This window comes from Salmo trutta, chromosome 30 (assembly GCF_901001165.1).
Source record: "Salmo trutta chromosome 30, fSalTru1.1, whole genome shotgun sequence".
NCBI classification, from domain to species: Eukaryota; Metazoa; Chordata; class Actinopteri; order Salmoniformes; family Salmonidae; genus Salmo; species Salmo trutta.
In genome coordinates this window covers 2,910,248-2,934,652 of record NC_042986.1, presented here as the reverse complement: position 1 = coordinate 2,934,652, position 24,405 = coordinate 2,910,248, and the positions used below count along the sequence as shown (strand labels likewise).

The 24,405-nt window shown below is 40.6% G+C and overlaps 1 protein-coding gene across 1 annotated transcript in view; it reads left to right on the top strand.

The window, feature by feature from the left end:
- Positions 1-3,361: 3,361 nt before the first annotated feature.
- The window catches only part of prkcz (protein kinase C, zeta), a 140,296-nt gene continuing 119,252 nt past the window's right edge, over positions 3,362-24,405 (top strand). The window contains exon 1 of the mRNA XM_029724510.1: positions 3,362-3,742. Coding sequence (XP_029580370.1) covers positions 3,672-3,742 — 71 coding nt within the window. The 5' untranslated portion in view covers positions 3,362-3,671. The remainder of the gene's footprint in view (positions 3,743-24,405) is intronic.

The following is a 24,405-nucleotide window of genomic DNA, read 5'->3' as shown; positions in this document are numbered from 1 at the left end:
AGAACATGCTGAGCAATGTAATAAAGTAATGACCTTGCACGTAATGTTGGCTGACAATTTGTAAGCTACACTGTCTTTACGAACCACATAGCATGTCATTACAGCAGTATGTACCTGTATGTTTTTAGCTAGCTACCTAACGTTAGTTGGCTACTTATACATCAAACTTGCCAGTATATTAACTATAGGCTATCTAACTAACTACCCAACGTTTATTGACTTGATTATTCCCATCATTCTTAGCTTAGCTAAATGGTAAAGTCGTTGTGCGTTCTCAATGGACATTCGGGTGCTTTCGTACGTTCGCTCTGGCTATCTACTCCGATTTCAGAGCACTCTCGTCTGTGTACCACAATGCAGAATAATTTATTTACAAACGCTCAACACCCGTTGAATATGGCCGGTGTCAGTAAATGTCGGCAAAAAAAGTGTCATTAAATTGTTGCCAGCAGCACAGTTAGAGTCACCAATGCTCTGGATAACATGAAAACTGCCTAACCAGCTCTGCTAGGGCGAGTAAAATGATCAGTGATCTCATTTGTGTCTGGAAGTACAGTTGTGGCCAAAAATATTGGCACCCTTTCACTTTTTTCAAATAATGCACAATTTCTTCCAGAAAACTGTTGACATTAAAACATATTTTGGTATCCACATATGTATGTCCTCGGTGTGCAGTTGAACAAAACAAAAAAATCTGAATAATTTACTAAATCTTAGCTAATTCCAAAAATAAACCCTAAAATGGCCCAGTTAATATTTATTGCCACCTTCTAGAAGTAGTTAGAAAGAATTAGATTTCACGCAGGTGATTCTCATTTACTTTGGAATTGAAATCACCTGTGGTGAGATGAAGGTGCCTGCAGTATAAAATTCACATATTCAACCAGTTTGAATAGCAAAAAGGACTCATTCTCCTGTTTTGTGTCACTGTGTGTACCGTAATGAGGACAAAAGAAAGAAAACCAGAGAATTATCTGAGGAGGTCAGACACAAGATTATAGCCAATCCTGGACAATCTCAAGGCTACAAGTCCATCTCCAAAGACCTTAATGTTCCTGTTTCCACCGTACGTAATGTTATCAAGAAGTTTAAGGCCCATGCCACTGTAGCCAGCCTCACTGGACGTGGCCGCAAGAGAGAACTTGATGGTAGATTGCAGAGAAGGATTGTTCGAATGGTGGAGAAAGCACCTCGATCAACTGCCACACAGATTCAAGCTGACCTTCAGACTCAAGGAACGACAGTTTCAACTCGCACCATCTGTCGCCAACTCAATGAAAGGGGGTTATATGGTAGGAGACCCAGGAGGACCCCACTGCTGAGAGGAAGACATAAGAAAGCCCAACTGCAATTTGCCAAAACACATCTGAACATGCCAAAATCCTTCTGGGAGAATGTCCTGTGGTCAGATGAGACCAAATTAGAGCTTTTTGGTAAAGCACACCATTTCTATGTTTACAGAGAACAAAATTAAGCTTTGAAAGAAAATAACACCTTCCCTACAGTCAAACATGGAGGTTTAGTGATGTTTTGGGGTTGCTTTACTGCCTCTGGCACTGGGTGCCTTGAACGTGTGCATGGCATCATGAAATCAGGTAAATACCAAGGTATTTTGGAGCGCAATGTCGGACCCAGTGTCAGAAAGCTGGGTCTCCGTTGAAGGTTATGGGTCTTCCAGCAGGACAATGACCCCAAACACACTACATAAAGCCCCCAGGAATGGTTCAAGACAAAACGCTGGACTGTTCTGAAGTGGCCAGCAATGAGTCCAGATCTAAATCCCATTGAAAACTTGTGGAGAGATCTGAAAACAGCAGTTAGGAGAAGGCTACCTTCTAATCGGGGAGAACTGGAGCAGTTTGCACAAGAGTGGGCCAAACTGCCAGTACAGAGGTGCAGGAAGCTCATTGATGGTTATAGGAAGTTCTTGATTGCAGTTGTTCTGACCAAAGGCTGTGCTACCAAATATTAAGTATACAGTATTCTAAAATGAACTAGTAGTGTATATACTCATTAAGCATGTAGTATACAGTATGCTAGTATGGGTATTCAAACACAGCTCAGATCTGAGGTAGGCGTTTTCAAGAGCGTTTTCAAGTGGAACGTTAACGATGGTTTTGGGGAAACAGCGATATTTAACGATGCTTCTATGGTTCCAACGATGAATTTACCCTTAAGACGCGTTTGGGAAACCGGGCCCTGATCACAATAGCCTTCTTCTTTGCTAATAAATTGTCAAATAAAATATTGGTTTTAACTAATGTAAAATAAACGTGTTAACTGATTCTGTAGTCGCCTAAATGGTTTGATTCTCAGACATTAATTAACACTGTCCATAAGATGGCGCAATCCATAAGATGGCGCACAAGTGTAACAGTTAGGCTACAGCCACAAACCAAATTTCCATACATAGTATTTATGCGAGTAATGTCATACTATATACTAAAAAAATCACGACAGCCAACAGATAATTTGTTCTTTCAACATGGCGCGATCTTTTTGTGTCGGCAAATTAATTCTGCTAGAAATGACGGCGGAAATTCATTTATGCGCAAATATTGATATAATAAGCATCGTATAAATAAAAATGTAAAAAACAATGAAAGAAAATTACAAAAAAGTTTTAGAAAAACAGCATCAGCTCTCACATTTGTAGTCACGATGATATGGAGTGGTCCTCCCACTATTACTCGGGAAACCATGTAGTTTATTAAGCTACAGATGAAATAGTTTATGATGAACGTAACAGGGTGATGAAAGTGCACGCTGATCATGATGCTAAATCAAAATGTTCTCGCATTGCATCTGCAAACTGTTGGCAGAGTAGACACATTTGGTATTTAACGCAACAGTGTGTGGCAAAACTCTCCGTAAGAGTTAAATGCGATGGAAACACATAGAACTTTAGATTTTATTCGGTACATGAAAACTTAAGCGAAAAAGTACATTTTGTGTGCACTGTCATCACCCACTGATTTTTATCTGCAACAAGTTAGTTTGGTCAAAACACCACTGGTGGGAATATGCGCATATTTTCTTTTATGCAGATTTTAGAATCTTCGCATGCAAATCTGTCGCCAATTGGATGGAAAACTAGCTGCTGAATGACTTCATTCTAATCATAACAGCTGCAAATCGGTCTAAATTTGGCTGTAGCGTTTTGATTGTGGATACGAACAGCTCAATCTGGAAGCCACATTGTTTTTTTACTTTTACATTTCATTTTGGCTAATTAAGAACAATGTCAGAAGTCACACATTTCAACTCGAGTGCTTTCAAGAAATGTGTGCATTTCCTGAATTTGAAGCAGTAATTTCATAAAGCCTATATATGGCCCAAATAACTGGAATATTTTACTCCTAAATCATCAACAGGTGTTTTGGACCAGGCCAGTCAGCCCTGACAGTGCGCTTTCTCCGCCCAGTACCGTCGGTAACCATAGCGAACACAATCATCGGAAACGCTCGAGTCCAGAATGACGAATCTTAAATGTTGCGTGAGAATTCCATGCATGCCAGTCAGTAGGATAGTTCATGCATGACACACCGCCGTAACCTGCTAGTTTCTATCGATTGGTGAATCCCAAATGTGCCATGGAAACTTGTGTCTTCAAGTGAGGCCTGTTGATACAGGTCTGTTTAGTTGCCTGATAGTTTATATCGTGGATTACAATGCATTCAAGTTACGGATCCATGATGGACCTGGGCTCGGAGTACGTGAAAATTAAAGCGCACTACAGCGGGTGAGTGTTTGTCAAGTCGGTTCTGTCCTCGAAGCTCGACCTGTCACTCGATTGTGTCCGTAACATAGGATCGAAAGAAAGGCAACGCTGCTCTCGGATCAGCTCTCTCCTTTCAAATCTTACCTTTACATTGTTCCACAATACTGACGACGGATCAGCTCCTAGAAAGATATCGCCTATAGCTGCAAATATTGAGGCGGCTTATTCTAACGCTTACCCTGTAATAATGCGCTAAATCATAATTAAATATATTGAAACAAGTTAGACAGTAGCCAACAAGTAGCAAAACATAACTTAATTGATTGAACATGACATGTATTTCTATCATGTAAATAGGCCTACAGTCTGCTGTACTTATATTTGAATGCGTTCAACTCGGTTTAAAATTGTATACGTCGATTGTATCACTTGCAACTTTATTTGTAGTCAACTTTGTTCTGAAGTTCTCCGTGGTTACAGAGAGGCAGATAAACCATGTGATTCTGTTTAGCGTTAATCTTCTGGTTATAAAGTGACGCGGGAGGGCAAAAAATGTTGCGATTCTACGAGTAGTCTGAGGCAGGCGTTAGATTACGAGCGTTATCAAATGCAACATTAAAACAATAATATTTGAATTTAGTTAATTACTCCACTATAAACTAAAGTGTTCTGCTAGCCATGGGGTAGGACTACGGAAACTGCTGTGAATGAGGAATTCAAACTTTAAATATTCCACAGGTGGTTTACAGTCTTCAATACGAAATCAACAGACCTGGGTCCGGTTTCCCAAAAGTATTTTAAGGCTAAATTCATCATTATAACTCCGTAGGATCCTCGTTAAATCTTTGAGGTGGCATCCCTAGTGGCGCAACGGTCTAAGGCACTGTGTCTCAGTGCTAGAGGCGTCACTACAGACCCTGGTTCGATTCCAGGCTGTATCACAAGCGGCCGTGATTGGGAGTCCCATAGGGCGGCACACAATTGGCCCAGCGTCGCGCGGGTTAGGGTTGGGTTAGGGTTTGGCCAGGGTAGGTCGACATTGTAAATAAGAATTTGTTCTTAACTCGCCTAGTTTAAATAATTCCCCGAACCATCCCCATTAAAGACCTGGTTTCTAAAATTCGAATAGTTTGCCTAAATTCAGTTCGTGACAAAACAAGCAGTCATTGTGTAGATAATTATTGTACCGCTGTAAATATATTTTCATAAACACAAATATTGTATTTTCAGCTGTTTTGAAGCTGGTTTACAAAACCAGAAGTAAAAGACACAAGAATGGGAAGCATAGAAATGGAACACCTCTGGCGCTTCTCTTAGACTTGCTTTCGATGAGAATGAAAGATCTATAACTCACATTTCTAAGTCAATTTGGTTGGGGCGCTCAAAGAGTTGCATATTGTAGCTAGTTTCCATTCTTTTTTGACAACAGACCTGCCTCAAGTGAGACACTTGAAACAGTTGTTTTAATAGGCTAAATTACCCAATTTGCAGCCTAGTCTGACATTTCTGATTTGCATATCATTTATCACAAAGTAGTTTGGATGTAGTGAACTACAAACTTTAGTTAAGTAGAATATTTTTATTAAGGGTCACTTTAGTGTAGCTTTAGTGTAGCTCAACTTCTTCCAGTGTGAAGTAATTGTTTAGCTTGGTAAACTATATTTTCAGAGTAGCCTCCCAAACACTGATAGCCTATGCTACATGTTCAAAACTGCTATACACTGACTGTCACAGATGGAAAAACAATGTTGTGAATGAAATAAGTCTAAAATTGTCATTATAGCCTTGGGGCATTTAGGTAGCTCAAAGGCACTTTTGGGATGGGCGCAGATGGGACGGTCACACTTAAAACAAATTACAACTTATAAAGGGTGGCATAAAAGGTCCATATATCCGATGCTTTGTCAAAAGTAGCATAACCTTGTCACACTTTATATAGCATTTATATGACATTTGCAATGATTTCTGGAGCATCTATTTAGGTTTAAACTGGGTTTATAATGGCTTCATAAAGCCTTAGCACTTGGTCCCATCAAAAATGTTTATCAGAAATGTCAATGGGAAAGGAGATATATGGGACAGTGACAAGGGTATGTGTGCAAATGCATCAGGCAAAGAGTTGGCCATAAACAACCCTCTTTGACCTCTTGACATAATGGTCATATCAGAATGTCTTGGCTATGTCATGTTTGATAGCACCTTTCTTATTCACCTCAGGCCTAATCATCACTAAACACATTCAGAAAGTTACAATGTGTATTCAGCTACATTGCATCATTCACGTTCAAATGTTGATTCCTTGAATCACTGAAGAATCATTGGCACTTTCCAGGTTTGCAAAAGTGCAGTGATATCAGTGCTGAAGGGTTTATTGTAGGTGGCTGAAGCTATTATTTAACAGACATGTAGGCCTGTGTGTCAAGTGTTGCTGAGAAGGGCAGCCAAACAAATCTGGGCCTGGCTGTGTGGATAACAGTCAAAGGGAGATAAATAAAGTGCATAGTAGTTTCCTTGATGCAAAAGTAGGTTTAACTACAGACATAAGGTTATTTTGTAGGTAGATGAATGGCTTGGTGGGTTACGAGATTGAGGGATACAGTGCTAATAACGGTGAATGAGGATGCCACTGTAGCAACTTGTCAATATTTCATGTAAGAATATGATTCAATATCATATGGCCAAACATCAGTGTTCTGTATTCACAAAGTGTCTCAGAATAGGAGTGCTGATCTAGTATCAGTTTTGCCTTTAAAATCATTATGAATAAGAGCAGATTCATTGATCCTAGACCAGCACACTTATTAGATGCTATGTGACTACAGGCCCATATTCTCACACTTTCTTTTGCATTCTGGAGATCATTCTGGAGATCTTCACAAGTTTTTGGTTGTTGAAACAAATTCATTATGCCCTTTTATTGTCTCCGGGTCAAATACTCAACTTATAATGCTAGTCATATATTTTGGGGGGACAGCTCCGATACAAATGTACAGTGTAGAGGTTATTTCTGATTTGCCTTCGGGTTGTTCCATTTGATTTCACCTTCCATACATATTTGCACATGGTAGAGGTGGTCAGAAAGTGACAATTTGGAGCTGAATGCCAAAATATTCAGAGATGGGTGCTCAAAGTTGACACATTTTGCATACCCCATCATACCATGAGACATCCATGTCTTAATCACTGGAAAATATAAACTGGGGTTGTCAAACTATTTTATAATTTAACTTTTTTTTTAATAAAAATGATTTGCCTGGCAGCTACTACCATACTCCATTCAAAGGCACTTAAATATTTTGTCTTGTCCATTCACCCTCTGAATGACACATACACAATCCATGTCTCAAGTATCTCAAGGCTTAAAAATCCTTATTTAACCTGTCTCCTCCCCTTCATCTACACTGATTTGAAGTGGATTTAACAGGTGACATCAATAAGGGATCATAGTTTTCACCTGGATTCACCTGGTCAGTCTGTCATGGAAAGAGCAGGTGTCCTTAATGTTTTGTACACTCAGTGTACATTGCCATGGAAATGATTGCATCACAATACCAGGCAGCCATTACGAGTGTACCCATGAGTTTACCAGTCAAATTGCCAGGGTTAGTTTCCAAGCCTGTTCTAGTCCTATCTGTGTGCTGCTGCATTTTTATTTAACTAGGCGTTGTGGGGTGTGTTGCAAGGAGCAACAAAGTTTCATGTTGTTAAGAGTCCATGCTACGGCAGAAACGGATCCAACCGCACGAATGCCCAGCCATCCTGTCTTCAGTCAGTTGTTATTTAGAAAAATAAAATAATATATTTATACTTTAACGGCTTTTATATTTTCATGATGGACTTCATCCATAACTGTCAATTACACAGTTATATGGTAATGGTGTCAGCACCACCAGTTTAAGATTTTAAATTATATCAAATTCAACTGTTTATCATTTCCAGTGATGACATGGATTTTTTTAATTTAACCTTTATTTAACCAGGTAGGCTAGTTGAGAACAAGTTCTCATTTACAATTGCGACCTGGCCAAGATAAAGCAAAGCAGTGCGACACAAACAACAACACAGAGTTACACATGGAATAAACAAACATACAGTAGAAAAAGTCTATATACAGTGTGTGCATATGAGGTAAGATAAGGGAGGTAAGGCAATAAATAGGCCATAGTGGCAAAATAATTACAATATAGCAAATAAACACTGGAGTGATAGATGTGCAGAAGATGAGTGTGCAAGTAGAGATACTGGGGTGCAAAGGGGCAAAATAAATAACAATATGGGGATGCGTTAGTTGGATGGGCTATTTACAGATGGGCTATGTACGGGTGCAGTGATCTGTGACCTGCTCTGACAGCTGGTGCTTCAAGCTAGTGAGGGAGAGATGAGGCTTCAGTGATTTTTTTGCAGCATGAGTGAAGGATGCTTTGTTGCGAAATAGGAAGCCGATTCTAGTATTAATTGTGGATTGGTGATGCTTAATGTGAGTCTGGAAGGAGAGTTTACAGTCTAACCAGACACCTAGGTATTTGTAGTTGTCCACATATTCTAAGTCAGAACCGTCGAGAGGATGTATGGTGTGTTATGCAAAATTGATCAACTTTGAGCAGCTATATCTCCTGAATGTTTTGGCATTCAGGTCCAAAAAGGCACTTTCTGACCACTTCTACCATGGGAGAATATGTATGGAAAGTTTTGTTCAAATCAAAAGGGTTGCGGTCAAAAAGTGATCGAAATCAAATGGAACAATCCCTTCCCAATTTGAATTGATGTGACTTGAGTGTTATTGACGGGCTGCTACCTTGTGATAAGGACGTTCCCTCAATGTCTTGCCAACCATAAATTACAGAATCCTGATCAGTCACTACAGTGGATGGGAGTCAAGCCAAGCTCAGGATATACTCTGACCTTTGATAAGCTGTTTTTGAATATTCAAAATGTCAGCCTCCTTGATTTGTGGAGGCTCTGGAGGTCCCTCCCTGCTCTAAACAAATCATTGTTTCAAGAAGAGACGCAGGGAAGATGGCAGTGTCCCTGTATGGTCTAGGCAAGCGGGCTGGTTTTATATAGTAACATTACCCAATTAGCTTATTAACCAGACCTGCGGTGTGTTGAAAAGGTCGAAACAGTGCACAGACTGAATATTGACGAGAATAACTTATTTCTCGGACTGAATGCTATGTTTTGCATAGCCCTTCCTTTCTTTTGCTCAATGTATTTAATGTTTACTTTTTGTATCACATCAACTTTACAAACCCAAATGAACTTCAATAAGGAAGTGTGCGTGCATGCATGCACAGGTAGGAAGTACTGTTCAAATTGTGAAGATTACAGCTCGACAGTTCCTAGTTATGCAATGGATATGATGCAGTCTGTGCTAATGTGGGGGAGTTGACTGAGGTAGTATTTGAATACCCAGAATTGAGTCAACCCTCTTTCTGAGCTTTCCGGATGCATTGGTAATTCCCAATTCTTAATGTATTTAAAAGGGGTGGGGGAGGTAATATTGTATGGCCCCGGTGGGCTGAGTGTCGGCTCGCAGACAGCCTAATCCTTTCAGTTGCCTAGCAACCCGTTATGAGTAGCCATATTAGTTCTCCTTAAAGGGATAGTTCACACTGAAGTCAAAATGAGTAGGGAAGAAGGGGACCATGTAATCTATTTACATATTGGCTAGCTTTCATTCCAGTTTGGAGATTGTAAAGGTCTCCTAATGCATATGGGAACTACAACCACAGATGGTGTGGTATATGGGTTCAGCTTGACTTAGACCACATTTTAAGGTATGGAAAAAGTCTGGCAAACTTTCATTTCAGGTGAAATATGCCTTTAACTCAGTGACCTCTGGTGTGCAGTGGAGCTCCTGAGCTGTCTGAGACGGGGTCTAGGCTTTGATTTGTCATAGTGAATAATTTTACACCCTGCTCATTGCCAGGCGTTTGGGAATCTCTTCGTGCATAGGTTCATGCTCTGACTTTTTTAAGCGTTTGATTCTCAGCTAATTATCCTGCACACTATACATGTTCAATTAAATCAGTGCCCATATGAAGTTGCGTTGAAGAACGGTCCCCAGGGAAGGGTTTACATGGGGCAAAGGACATTCCATTAAAGCCATTACTTTGATGAATCAAACCATTAATGGTTAAATATCATGAAGTACCCAGAACTGTATCCGTCCAGTTCTTACATGGTATTAGGATCTGAATAGCTTTGTTTACTCTCTGATAAATTGCTAGTTTATTAATTACATGCCTGAGACATGATATGGATGGGATGGATCGAATGGAATTTCTCCAGTGAGGATACACCTTTCAATAATTAGTCTTGAGCTGCTGGTGAGTGAATTGTTTTAAGCAGAACATTAGGTAGGAATATGAGGTTGTAATGCCCTTGAGAAACTCAGCTAAATTGATTAGTGTCAGGGAGAACAGTTCACAGAACTGCCTTTTGATGGAGAGATGAGGCAGAGTTATCTTGATAACTACTAGGCCTATGTTCTTATAAATAGGCAACTCCTGTGTAGAACGCCCTTGAGTGAATTTTCGGCAAACTGTGCAGAAGTGTGTTAGAGACCTGCTTCTCACCTGCACATGTTAATGCTATTAGAGACGCTGCCACACACGGCCTAAAACATACTAATACAATTGTTTTGGCCACAAATCTGAAGCTCATAGACGATAAGCTGGAGCTAACAGTAGCTAAAGGGTTGTTGCCCTTGTGTTCAAACAAAATTGACATTTCAACAAGGCAGATTGAAACAGTGGACTCAGCCAGAGTTTGTTGGGAGCCACAGTTGAAGTCGGAAGTTTACATACACATTTGCCAAATACATTTAAACTCAGTTTTTAACAGTTCCTGACATTTAATCCTAGTAAAAAAAATCCCTGTCTTAAGTCAGTTAGGATCACCAGTTTATTTTAAGAATGTGAAATGTCAGAATAAAAGTAGAGAGAATGATTGATTTATTTCAGCTCTGATTTATTTCATCACATTCCCAGTCGGCCAGAAGTTTACATACACTCAATTAGTATTGAAGTATGCTTGGGGTCATTGTCGATTTGGAAGACCCATTTGCGACCAAGCTTTAACTTCCTGACTGATGTCTTGATGTTGCTTCAATATATCCACATAATTTTCCTACCTCATGATACCATCTATTTTGTGAAGTGCACCAGTCCCTCCTGAAGCAAAGCAACCCCACAACATGATGCTGCCACCCCCGTGCTTCACGGTTGGGATGGTGTTCTTCGGCTTGCAAGCTTCCCCCTTTTTCCTCCAAACATAACGATGGTCATTATGGCCAAACAGTTCTATTTTTGTTTCATCAGACCAGAGGACATGTCTCCAAAAGTAAAATCTTTGTCCCCATGTGCAGTTGCAAACCGTAGCGTGGCTTTCTTATGGCGGTTTTGGAGCAGTGGCTTCTTCCTTGCTGTGCGGCCTTTCAGGCTATGTCGATATAGGACTCGTTTTACTCTGGATATAGATACTTTTGTACCCGTTTCCTCCAGCATCTTCACAAGGCCCTTTGCTGTTGTTCTGGGATGGATTTTCACTTTTCGCACCAAAGTACGTTCATCTCTAGGAGACAGAATGCGTCACCTTCCTGAGCGGTATGACGGCTGCGTGGTCCCATGGTGTTTATACTTGTGTTGTTGTTTGTACAGTTTGTATTGTTTGTACAGATGAACGTGGTACCTTCGGGCCTTTGAAAATTGCTCCCAAGGATGAACCAGGCTTGTGGAGGTCTACAATTTTTTTTCTGAGGCCTTGGCTGATTTCTTTTGATTTTCCCATGATGTCAAGCAAAGAGGCACTGAGTTTGAAGGTAGGCCTTGAAATACATCCACAGGTACACCTCCAATTGACTCAAATGATGTCAATTAGCCTATCAGAAGCTTCTAAAGCCATGACATCATTTTCTGGAATTTTCCAAGCTGTTTAAAGGCACAGTCAACTTAGTGTATGTAAACTTCTGACCCACTGGAATTGTGATACAGTGAAATAATCTGTCTGTAAACAATTGTTGGAAAAATGATTTGCGTCATGCACAAAGTAGATGTCCTAACCGACTTGCCAAAACTATAGTTTAACTAGAACTTTGTGGAGTGGTTGAAACATTTAGGTTGGAGTCATTAAAACTTGTTTATGTAAACTTCTGACTTCAACTGTATTTACGTCAGACATGTGTGGTCCTAGTCTGATTAATCAGGCTGTAATACTCAATTCATTGGTATATACAGCCTGTAACTAATGACTGCAAAATCTTAATGTTCCTTACAAGCTACAATGTTGAATAAAATTACATTTGAACTTACTCTACTGGACTAGTTGTCCTTGGTGTTGGTCCTTCAGATGGTCGAAATATGAGACTGAATAACCACAGGAAAGTATTGTTTACCCGACTTTTCAGAGCGCCGGTACTAAAGTTCAAATTTCTATCACCAGGCTAATGCGCAAAACCATGTAAACACTTGCTGACTTCAGTTGGTATGCATGCATTGCGTGCATGTACTTCTTCCGTCTTGTACAAGTGCCTTCGGTCATAAGCAAACGTGTGTACGCAATGCATGCATACTAACTTTAGTCAGCAGGTACTTACATGGATTTCACAGCAGCTCCATCAAGGTTGTGCCTCATGGAGCTTGAAACCTGCAGCAGCAACCATTCATGAAGTAAGTGTCTAGATAGTTATTTTTCTATTATCGAAAGTAAAGGACATGCTAGTCATGGGTTTCACGCTTTGCACAATATTCGTTTGAAAGTTCTCTTCAGGGCCGATGTCTGAATGAACGTTCTACTACTCAATGCAATTATTAAAATTTAATTTTGAAACATGACATTAAAGGAGGCGAGTAATTAGCAGGAAAACCTTTTGTCATTGTGATGTCGCCAGAAAATGTATTTGCAGTAAAAATGTAGCTAGCGAGCTAAGATTGAGGGGACAGGAGGGCCAGATTTTATCTAGCTAGTTAACATGAGATATTTTAGACGTACTTTAGATAAATGGCAATGTTGCCATTAGCTAGCAAAGTAAATGTTATAACATAATGATTTTTTTCCTACTAATTATTTGCCTACTTTAGCAATGTCATTGTATTCAGGCCACTATAGTGTTGCCTCATAATGTTAGCTAACGTAAACTCACTCACTTTTGTACATCGCCTTGGTCCGTACAATTGACCTTATTTTAGCGCCCCAAAAACGTAATACTTCCAGATCAACTGTAATGTCAATACCATTGTAAAGCACAATTTCTCCCCTTTCCAACAAAATTAATGACATGACCTCCATGCTGCCTGTTTCTACATAATTCAAGAAGGCAATGAGCTCCTTCGGGTCTTTTTAAAAATGGCGGGTGGGGAAGCGAAACTAATGCGTGAGAGTGAGAAGGAGAGGAGATGTGTGGGAAAACTGCTTTTTTTCACTCGATCTGTCCAACATATCACCTTATCGCCTCTAAAATGTAAATAAAACACTATAAAGAGTTTATATAATGTGTCATTACATACCTATTTGAAGGTTTGTGTCGAATTTGAATCGTGTTTTTAGGGCGGTGGGTGCCAAAGTGATCTTCAGAAGTAAACAGCGACTTTGAAAGTCATGATCGCATGCAGTGATGACGCAAAAAAATGACTAGGTATCCCCCCCTTACCCCCGTCACTGTCCGTTTCTTGTTTTTAAACGATGAGAGAAGTGCTACACCTGGTGGAGAGAGATTGTAAGACAGAAATAGTTGCTTTATGCGTGCTGTACGTTACGGCATGACACGTCACGATGTAACGGAGGGTCAGTTTTTTTTCTTCTACTTTTCTCCAATACTATAGAGCCATTACCATGTCGATCAACGCTTGAATAGAAACGTAGTTCACACCCCAGATTTTGAAGTCAACACAGTCGCTACAGTCCCTTTAGTTTTCTTTGTAGCCTTGTTTGAATGTCACGGTTGCGCACATTTGTACGGAATGGGGTGAGTTTACGTTACCTAACTTAGCTAGCTAGCTCAATAATGAACTAAAGGAGCCTAAAGTTACACCTTATAGTCCAAGGACCTTACATGTTCTGTTCAGAGGCTGGCAGCTAAAAAAAACAAATTCTCCATCTAAATGTGTAAACGTGAACCGATTCTCAATTACGCTATTGTTCTAGAAACAAAGTCCTCTACTTTTATGTCACATAAAAACAATGTCAAAAATATACACTTACTGTTTTATCACAGTTGCAGCCGACAGTATTGTTTTAGTGACAACACGTTTGTAGTGTCCGTCTTCCATTTACACACAGGTGTTTGGAGACACAAATAGCTAATTAGCGCAGGTACGCCTCTGTCTTTGTCTGTTTTCCGTAAACAAGCGCAGTAACATGGACATATGGCTGTGTGGGAACCCTAATAGCCCCATAAAGGTGATTAATAATTTAACCTTGAGTTTTTATTTGATTTATTATTTCTCGCTGATATGAAAGTTGTTTTCATAACCTTACTGTAAGGATGCGTTTTAACATTCAAAATGAGTGCTGGGGCTCTTTACAAAACTCCCCCTGCCAGAAGATACTGTCGTCAATAGGCGCTAAAGGTAGTTAACGTCTATGAATGGGTTAGCTAGCTAGCTAACCAAAGGTACTGATAGCTCACAAACAAAAGGGGGAGCCAAACTGTCTGCTGTTCAAACTGCAGTCAGTCAGTTACCCAAAACGAACCAAGGTAGGCTACTTGATTTGTTTTCTTTGACTGTACCAAATAACATGCTGAAATTGACAAATTGAAGTGTACTTGCCATTAGGTATTTGAGCCAAAACAAACTGGCTTGTGATTGGCTTAGTAGCTACTAGTTATCTAAACTCAGCAAAAAAATAATCATCCTCTCACTGTCAACTGCGTTTTATTTTCAGCAAACTTAACATGTGTAAATATTTGTATGAACATAAGATTCAACAACTGAGACATAAACTGAACAAGTTCCACAGACATGTGACTAACATAAATGGAATAATGGAACAACGGGGGGTCAAAATTAAAATTAACAGTCAGTATCTGGTGTGGCCACCAGCTGCATTAAGTACTGCAGTGCATCTCCTCATGGACTGCACTAGATTTGCCAGTTCTTGCTGTGAGATGTTACCCCACTCTTCCACCAAGGCACCTGCAAGTTCCCGGACATTTCTGGGGGCAATGGCCCTAGCCCTCACCCTCCAATCCAACAGGTCCCTGACGTGCTCAATGGGATTGAGATCCGGGCTCTTCCCTGGCCACGGCAGAACACTGACATTCCTGTCTTGCAGGAAATCACACACAGAACAAACAGTATGGCTGGTGGCATTGTCATGCTGGAGGGTCATGTCAGGATGAGCCTGCAGGAAGGGTACCACATGAGGGAGGAGGATGTCTTCCCTGTAACGCACAGCGTTGAGATTGCCTGCAATGACAACAAGCTCAGTCTGATGATGTGACACACCGCCCCAGTCCATGAAGGACCCTCCACCTCCAAATCGATCCCGCTCCAGAGTACAGGCCTCGGTGTAACGCTCATTCCTTCGACGATAAACGTGAATCCAACCATCACCCCTGGTGAGACAACTGTGACTCGTCAATGAAGAGCACTTTTTGCCAGTCCTGTCTGGTCCAGCGACGGTGGGTTTGTGCCCAGAGGCGAGGTTGTTGCCGGTGATGTCTGGTGAGGACCTGCCTTACAACAGGCCTACAAGCCCTCAGTCCTGCTTCTCTCAGCCTATTGCGGACAGTCTGAGCACTGATGGAGGGATTGTGCGTTCCTGGTTATTGATGTCACTTGTTAAATCCATTTCAATCAGTGTAGATGAAGGGGAGGAGACAGGTTAAAGAAGGATTCTTAAGCTTTGAGACAATTGAGACATGGATTGTGTATATGTGCCATTCAGAGGGTGAATGGACAAGACAAATAAATGAAGTGCCTTTGAACTGGGTATGGTAGTAGGTGCCAGGCACACCACTTTATGTGAAGAACTGCAACGCTGCTGGGTTTTCACTCTCAAGAATGGTCCACCACCGAAAGGACATCCAGCCAACTTGACACAACTGTGGGAAGCATTGGAGTCAACATGGGCCAGCATCCCTTTGGAACGCTTTTGACACCTTGTGGAGTCCATGCCTCGACAAATTGAGGCTGTTCTGAGGGCACAAACATTAGTGTTTATTAATGTTTGTTATACTCAGTATATACATACCTACTACCATACTCCATAAAAACAATTTGTCTTGCCAATTCACCCACTGAATGGCACACATACAGTCCATGTCTACAATCCAGGTGTGAATGTGAGGGCAGGCAGTTGTGTATGATTTTATAGTTATGATAGTGAGGTATTGCGCTTTTGTTTTCATCTTTGAATGAGACAATGTATTCCCCTAATGTTCATCTTTCAATAAATGTATTGTTTTATTTATATTATATTACTTGTGTATTTATTTCCTCATCACATTTAAGACTCAATGGTTTCTGTTTTTTTGTTTTGGTCCAGATATGTTTAATTTACCATATGGATAAGAAAGTGTCTGAATCACAGAAAATTCCAGAGTTTTTTTAAAAGTATCATCATTCACTAAAACACGTTTATTTTGTAAGGATCAGAATATAAGTTCCTTTCACTGTGCGTTATATCTTCCAGAGCTTGAGTTGTAAAACAATAACTTAAGAAGGTACTTACATGCCATGATTTTGACTTTCCTTATAACCTTGTTTATGATCTGGATGTTATGTAATAACTGACGAGAATTTATGAAGCAAGACAACCTTTCATTGTAGTCTCGTTCCTTTATCTACTTTCAGCAACAAACATTCCAAATTGTGTAATTCAAGAGTGTTAACTTATTTCAATTTTTAGAATGAGTAATCTCCAGTATCATCAGTCTATTTCGCAAAATGATAATTTGGACTTTGTGATGACGCTGAAGATTATATCATGGGCCTCTGCGTCTCAGAGGCCTAACACAGCAAGTGAAGTATTACTGAGATGCAGAGGCCTATAATCTGCTCAGCAGATGATCATGGCATTCTGCAATGAATAGACAGGGTATAGGCCAGGATGGTCCACCATGCAAGAAGGCTGGTCCTGCATCTTCTGATGACCTATTGAAAACAATTCAACAATGATAAATTAAGATGCGTACTGTATGCCTTTTGTTTTGATGACAAAACAAAGTATCCTTCACACCTGTGGAAGTTTGTCACGTTTTTCTTTTAAGGGATGAGGGCTTTAGACAAGTCTATCAGCCAATCAGGGCTGTATGAAAATATTTCACATTTGTATCACACATTTGGACTGAGCATTTCAGAGGCTCAAGGAAAGAAATTATACAAAAAAATATGATTTGGAGCATTCGGAAAGTATTCAGACCCCTTGACTTTTTATAGCCTTTTTCTAAAATGGATGAAATAGTTTTTTTTTCTCGTCATCTACACACAATACTTTTATTTAACTAGACAAGTCAGTTAAGAACAAATTCTTATTTACAATGACGGCCTACCAAAAAGGCCTCCTGCGGGGACGGGGGCCTGGGATTAAAAAATAAAAAATACAATATAAATATAGGACAAAACACACCACAACAAGAGAGACACAACACTACATAAAGAGAGACTTAAGACACAACAAGGCAGCAACACATGACAGCACAGCATGGTAGCAACACATGACAACAACATGGTAGCAGCACAAAAACATGGTACAAACATTATTGGGCAAAGTCAACAACACAAAGGTCAAGAAGGTAGAGACAACAATCATACAAAGCAGCCACAATTGTCAGTAAGAGTGTCTACGATTGAGTCTGAATGAAGAGATTGAAATAATACCCCATAATGACAAAGCAAAAACAGCTTTTTATAAACTTTTGCAAATTTATTTTAAAAAATACCTGGAAATATTCATTTACGTAAGTATTCAGACCCTTTACTCCAGTACTTTATTGTAGCACCTTTGGCAGCGATTACAGCCTCGAGTCTTTTTGTGTATGACGCTACAAGCTTGGCACACCTGTATTTTGGGGAGTTTGTCCCATTCTTCTCTGCAGATCCTCTCAAGCTCTGTCAGGTTGGATGGGGAGCGTCACTACACAGCTATTTTCAGGTCCTCCAGAGATGTTCGATTGGGTTCAAGTCCGGGCTCTGGCTGAGCCACTCAAGGACATTCAGAGACTTGTCCTGAAGCCACTCCTGCGTTGTCTTGGCTGTGTGCTTAGGGTCATTGTCCTGTTAGGTGAACCTTCACCCCAGTCTGAGGTCCTGAACTCTCTGGAGCAGGTTTTCATCAAGGATCTCTGTACTTGGCGCCGTTCATCTTTCCTCGATCCTGACTCCCAGTCCCTGCCACTGAAAAACATCCCCACAGCATGATTCTGCCACCACCATGCTTCACCGTAGGGATGGTGCCAGGTTTCTTCCAGACGTGACGCTTGGCATTCAGGCCAAAGAGTTACATTTTGGTTTCATCAGACCATAGAATCTTGTTTCTCATGGTCTCAGTCTTTAGGTACCTTTTGGCAAACTGTCATATACCTTTTACTGAGGAATGGCCTCCGTCTGGCCACTCTAGCATAAAGGCCTGATTGGTGGAGTGCTGCAGAGATGGTTGTCCTTCTGGAAGGTTCTCCCATCTCCACAGAGCAACTCTAGAGCTGTGTCAGAGTGACCATCGGGTTCTTGGTCACCTCCCTGACCAAGGCCCTTCTCCCCTGATTGCTCAGTTTGGCCAGGTGGCCAGCTCTAGGAAAAGTCTGGGTGGTTCCAAACTTCTTCCATTTGAGAATGATGGAGGCCACTGTGTTCTTGGGGATCTTCAACGCTGCATAAATGTTTTGATACCCTTCCCCAGATCTGTGCCTCGACACAATCCTGTCTCGGAGAACTACGAACAATTCATTCAACCTCAAGGCTTGGTTTTTGCTCTGACATGCACTGTCAACTGTGGGACCTTATATAGACAGGTGAGTGCCTTTCCAAATCATGTCCAATCAATTGAATTTACTACAGGTGGACTCTAATCAAGTTGTAGAAACATCTCAAGGATGATAAATGGAAACAGGATGCATCTGAGCTCAATTTTGAGTCTCATAGCAAAGGGTCTGAATACTTATGTAAATAAGGTATTTCTGTTTTTTTATTTTTAATAGTTTTGTTAATTTCTAAAAACCTGTTTTTACTTTGTCATTATGGGGTATAGTGTGTAGATTGAATTTTTTAATTTTTAGAATAAGGCTGTAACGTAAGAACATGTGGAAAAGGTCAAGGGGTCTGAATACTTTTCAAATGCACTGTGTGTATATATACAGTGATTTATTATACAAAGTAATGATTTATAAATACACTTTTTTTTTAAAAACTGCATGGGGGCTTTAAACACCTTGGGCAGTGTCTGCTGTTTCTGCTACAAAAAAAAATAGATCAAAGTGAAAATGCTGAAAAGGTCAAATGTTGAGTTTAGAATTGTTTGTTGTTGACATATTGACTTGATTGTATTTTCAATTTTTGTATGCTTAAATAATCTCTCGTGACAGATGTGAAACTATTTATTTAGCGTGTGCAAGATTTAGTTCCAGGTTCTGAGATTAAAGCCAAGATAAGGTAGGACCCATCATCAATCCATATTGGGCTACAGTTGATTAGCATTTATATAAGCAACATTTGAATTCTAAAGTTCCACACAATTGATACAGTATATGTACCATTGTCAGCATGCACATCTAACCATCTGCGTATGCATGTACTATGCTGTTTGTGCGTGCGTGCTTGCTTGCATGTGTGTCTGTGTCTCTGTGTAGCGAGCGCGTGTGTGTGTGTGTGTGTGTGTGTGTGTGTGTGTGTGTGTGTGTGTGTGTACAACAGAGTGTGTTTGCTGGTGCAGTGTGGGAGGGTATTGGAGGAGTGCCGTGTTGGCAGAGGATGTGCCCTGTGAGGGGAACTGGAGTCGTGCCTGCTGCTGAGGCCCAAGCTGTTCCTGTCTCCCTCCCCAGAGGAGTCAGAGTCACAAAACAACCCCAAATACCACACCACAACCTGTCAAATACGAACTATATGATTTGAACACTGTCTACCCTAAAATGATCTTCTGAAAATATAATTACTGAACTAGATCATTGCCCATATTTATTGAGCGGAGTAGGAGTGCTGATCTGGGATCAGTTCTGTCTTTCAATTCAGAATGAGTAAGATTATGGACAGGGGGTACCTGATCTTAGAATGATCCTGAATAGGGGTTGTGTGTTGTCAACAGTAACTGGTTCAGACAGTGGGTTGAAGTTAGGTTGGCCTAATGACACTTGATGTTGAATATGAACACACATTGTATTACAGGGTGCCCACAGAGTCATTGACAGACAGGTGAAGGTGCTTCAAATGGCAGGAGTTCAAATCATAATAAAATGCAATATTAAAAGATACGGGATTAGTGATAATGGATTGTATGTGTAGCACTCAGTGGATGCTAAAGACCTTTACGTTGTGCGAGCCGGAACGGCTCCTATGAGCCGATCTCATATTTCTGTAGCGTGAGGCAGCTTGATGTACAAACACACCCACTGAACAGGACGCTAGTCTATCTCCTTAATGCTGAATGCCAAGCAGAGACGCACCGACTCGGCCGGAGATCGAACTCCCAACCTTCAAATCTCAGGACGGACACTCAAACCACAAGGCCCCTGAGTAGTTACTTTACATTGTGTGGTACCAACCATGAGGCAGTCGAGCTGAGTCCTGGGCTACGGTCCAAACTCTTAAAAGACGCACCCTATCTCCTCAGCCCTCAAATGAAGTGGACACTTCTGATGACGTATCATGACATCTGATGAGTATACTCTTGCAGGGAAAGGGGCGAGGGAGGGAGGAATGATTTTTAAATGGACCGCCCTTGGCCGGAAATTTGTCAGTCGTTCATCTCGTGATGATTGTGTTTTCAGCCACCAGTAGCTTGTGGTTGCTTTATATGCCCTAAAGTCAATTATGAGTGCATGTCTACTTATATTAAATATATAATTATTAATATACGCCTACTGTATGATAGATAGCAAATTAATTATCCAACTAACGTTAGCCTGCCTAGCTGGAACTTCTGAAGAAGGGAAATATTTTATTTCTACAATTTCCAAAAGATAACCAAACAAAAACATATTTACTTTTTACGTAGTAGCAAAATGTCTTACATGTGTAAGTAAAAACAAATGCAAATAAGTATGTTGACTTCTCCATTGATGTTGTTTTTAAGTTTTCGCTGACTTTTCTAAGTGGATTGTCTCAAATTGAATTATGGGGAGTTTCAGGCCCCGGAGTGAACATAATTGTACACTCTCAAAGCCGACTGAAAACGAGGGCTGAGGGGCTTACGTTGCAAACTTCCCTTGCTTGGCTAATCATTTGGACCACCCTCCAAAATGTCGACGGGGATTCCCTCAAGGGCATAAGGCGAGGGGGTGTCTCTTAAGTGTTTGGACCCCAGCCCTGGTATTGACTGGAGTCACAAACAAAGAACAATCACGGGTGTCCACATCAATAGCTGAGAAACATAAGTGAAACCTGAATTATAATGAATGGTCTGCTCACCACATGCCAATGAATGTTAGCTGGATTTGCAATCCACTTATAATTAGGCTAACCTAGAGGAGTGCAGAGAGGACATATCAATAAATAAATAAAATCCTCATTATGTCAAGATCACAAATTATCTCATGATCACGACATGAAAAAAAAGTTGTTTTGTTGAGATCACGAAATAAACTATAAATAGGAGTGGACACATTGATGATGGATTGACAGTATGGCTGAGGCAGCAGAGCTCATGGTGGATCAGCACATATGTTTTTATTGATTGTTACACTAATGGATGGTACATTTCATGTGAACATCATGCTTTCATTTGTGTTTGGAGTTCATTATCAGTTTATAAGTTAGAATGTTACCAAGGTAAATGTCCCTTACCTTGAGCTAAGAGCTCGTGGGGCATCTAAGCCATCATGGGACATTTTAAGCCTGTCTTCCAGGCTGTATGCCACCCTCAAAACCACAGCCAATCGCATGCAAGCAACAAAGCAGCTACAGGGCCGTCAGAAACTATTCATACCCCTTGACTTATTCCATATTTTGTGTTACAGCCTGAATTTTCTCACCCATCTACACACAATACCCCATAATGACAAAAAAAATAAAAAATAATGCAAATGTATTGAAAATGAAATACAGAAATATCTAATTTACATAACTATTCCGACCCCTGAGTCAATACTCTGTAGGAGCACCTTTGGCAGCGATTACAGCTGTCAGTCTTTCTGGGTAAGTCTCTAAGAGCTTTCCACACCTGGATTCAGGAGTGGAAAAAGTACCCATTTGTCATACTTCAGTAAAAGTAGAGATACCTTTTTAATAGAGAATGACTCAAGTAAAAGTGAAAGTCACTTAGTAAAATACTACTTGAGTAAAAGTCTAAGTATTTGGTTTTAAATATACCTCTGTATCAAAGTAAATGTAATAGCTAAATTATACTTAAGTTTATAAATCATTTAAAATTCCTTATATTAAGCAAACCAGACTGCACCCTTTTCTTGTTTTTATTTATTTAGGGATAGCACTCCAACAATCAAATCAAATCAAATCAAATTTATTTTTATAGCCCTTCATATATCAGCTGAAATCTCAAAGTGCTGTACAGAAACCCAGCCTAAAACCCCAAACAGCAAGCAATGCATGTGAAAGAGGCACGGTGGCTAGGAAAAACTCCCTAGGAAAAACTCCCTAGAAAGGCCAAAAACCTAGGAAGAAACCTAGAGAGGAACCAGGCTATGAGGGGTGGCCAGTCCTCTTCTGGCTGTGCCGGGTGGATATTATAACAGAACATGGTCAAGATGTTAAAATGTTCATAAATGACCAGCATGGTCAAATAATAATAATCATTGTAGTTGTCGAGGGTGCAACAAGCACGTCCGGTGAACAGGTCAGGGTTCCGTAGCCGCAGGCAGAACAGTTGAAACTGGAGCAGCAGCATGGCCAGGTGGACTGGGGACAGCAAGGAGTCATCATGCCAGGTAGTCCCGAGGCATGGTCCTAGGGCTCAGGTCCTCCGAGAGAAAGAAAGAAAGAGAGAAAGAGAGAATTAGAGAGAGCATATTTAAATTCACACAGGACACCGGATAAGACAAGAGAATACTCCAGATGAAACAGACTGACCCTAGCCCCCCGGCACATAAACTACTGCAGCATAAATACTGGAGGCTGAGACAGGAGGGATCAGAAGACACTGTGGCCCCATCCGATGATACCCCCGGACAGGGCCAAACAGGCAGGATATAACCCCACCCACTTTGCCAAAGCACAGCCCCCACACCACTAGAGGGATGTCTACAACCACCAACTTACCGTCCGAAGACAAGGCCGAGTAAAGCCCACAAAAATCTCCGCCATGGCACAACCCAAGGGGGGGGCGCCAACCCAGACAGGAAGACCACGTCAGTGACTCAACCCACTCAAGTGACGCACCCCTCCCATGGACGGCATGGAAGAACACCAGTAAGTCAGTGACTCAGCCCCTGTAATAGGTTTAGAGGCAGAGAATCCCAGTGGAAAGAGGGGAACCGGCAAGGCAGAGACAGCAAGGGCGGTTCGTTGCTCCAGCCTTTCCGTTTACCTTCACACTCCTGGGCCAGACTACACTTAATTTAGGTTAATCAGACATTTATAAATGAAGCATGTGTGTTTAGTGAGTCCACCAGAGGCAGTAGGGATGATTTTCTTAAGTGCGTGAATTGGACCATTTTCCTGTCCTGCTAAGCATTCATAATGTCAGGAGTACTTTTGGGTGTCAGGGAAATTGTATGGAGCAAAAAGTACATTATTTTCTTTAGGAATGTATCGAATTAAAAGAAGTCAAAAAAAGTGTGTGTATATATATATATATATATATATATACTTCAAAGTACTACTTGAGTACTTTACATTTGCCCATTTATTATTCTTCAAGCTCTCTCAAATTGGTTGTTGATCATTGCTAGACAACCATTTTCAGGTCTTTCCATAGATTTTCAATTAGATTTAAGTTAATACTGTAACTCGGCCACTCAGGAACATTCACTGTCTTCTTGGTAAGCAACTCTCGTGTAGATTTGGCTTTTTGATTTAGGTTATTCTCCTGCTGAAAGATTAATTAATCTCCCAGTATTTGGTGGGAAAAAGACTGAATCAGGTTTTCCTCTAGGATTTTGTCTGTGCTTAGCTCCATTCAGTTTATTTTTATCCTGAAAAGTTCCCCAGTCCTTAACAATTACAAGCATACCCATAACATGATGCAGCCACCACTATGCATGAAAATATGGAGAGTGGTACTCAGTAATGTGTTGTATTGGATTTGCCCCAAATATAACACTTTCTATTTTGGACAAAAAAGTTAATTGCTTTGACACATTTTTTTGTAGTATTACTTTAGTGCCTTATTGCAAACAGGACGCATGTTTTGGAATATTTGTATTCTTTACAGGCTTCCTTCTCTTCACTATTTCAATTAGGTTAGTAATATGGAGTAACTACAATGTTGTTGATCCATCCTCAGTTTTCACCTATCACAGCCATTAAACTCTGTAACTGTTTTAAAGTCACCATTGGCCTCATGGTGAAATCCCTGAGCGGTTTCCTTCCTCTCTGGCAACTGAGTTAGGAATGAAGCCTGTATATTTGTAGTGA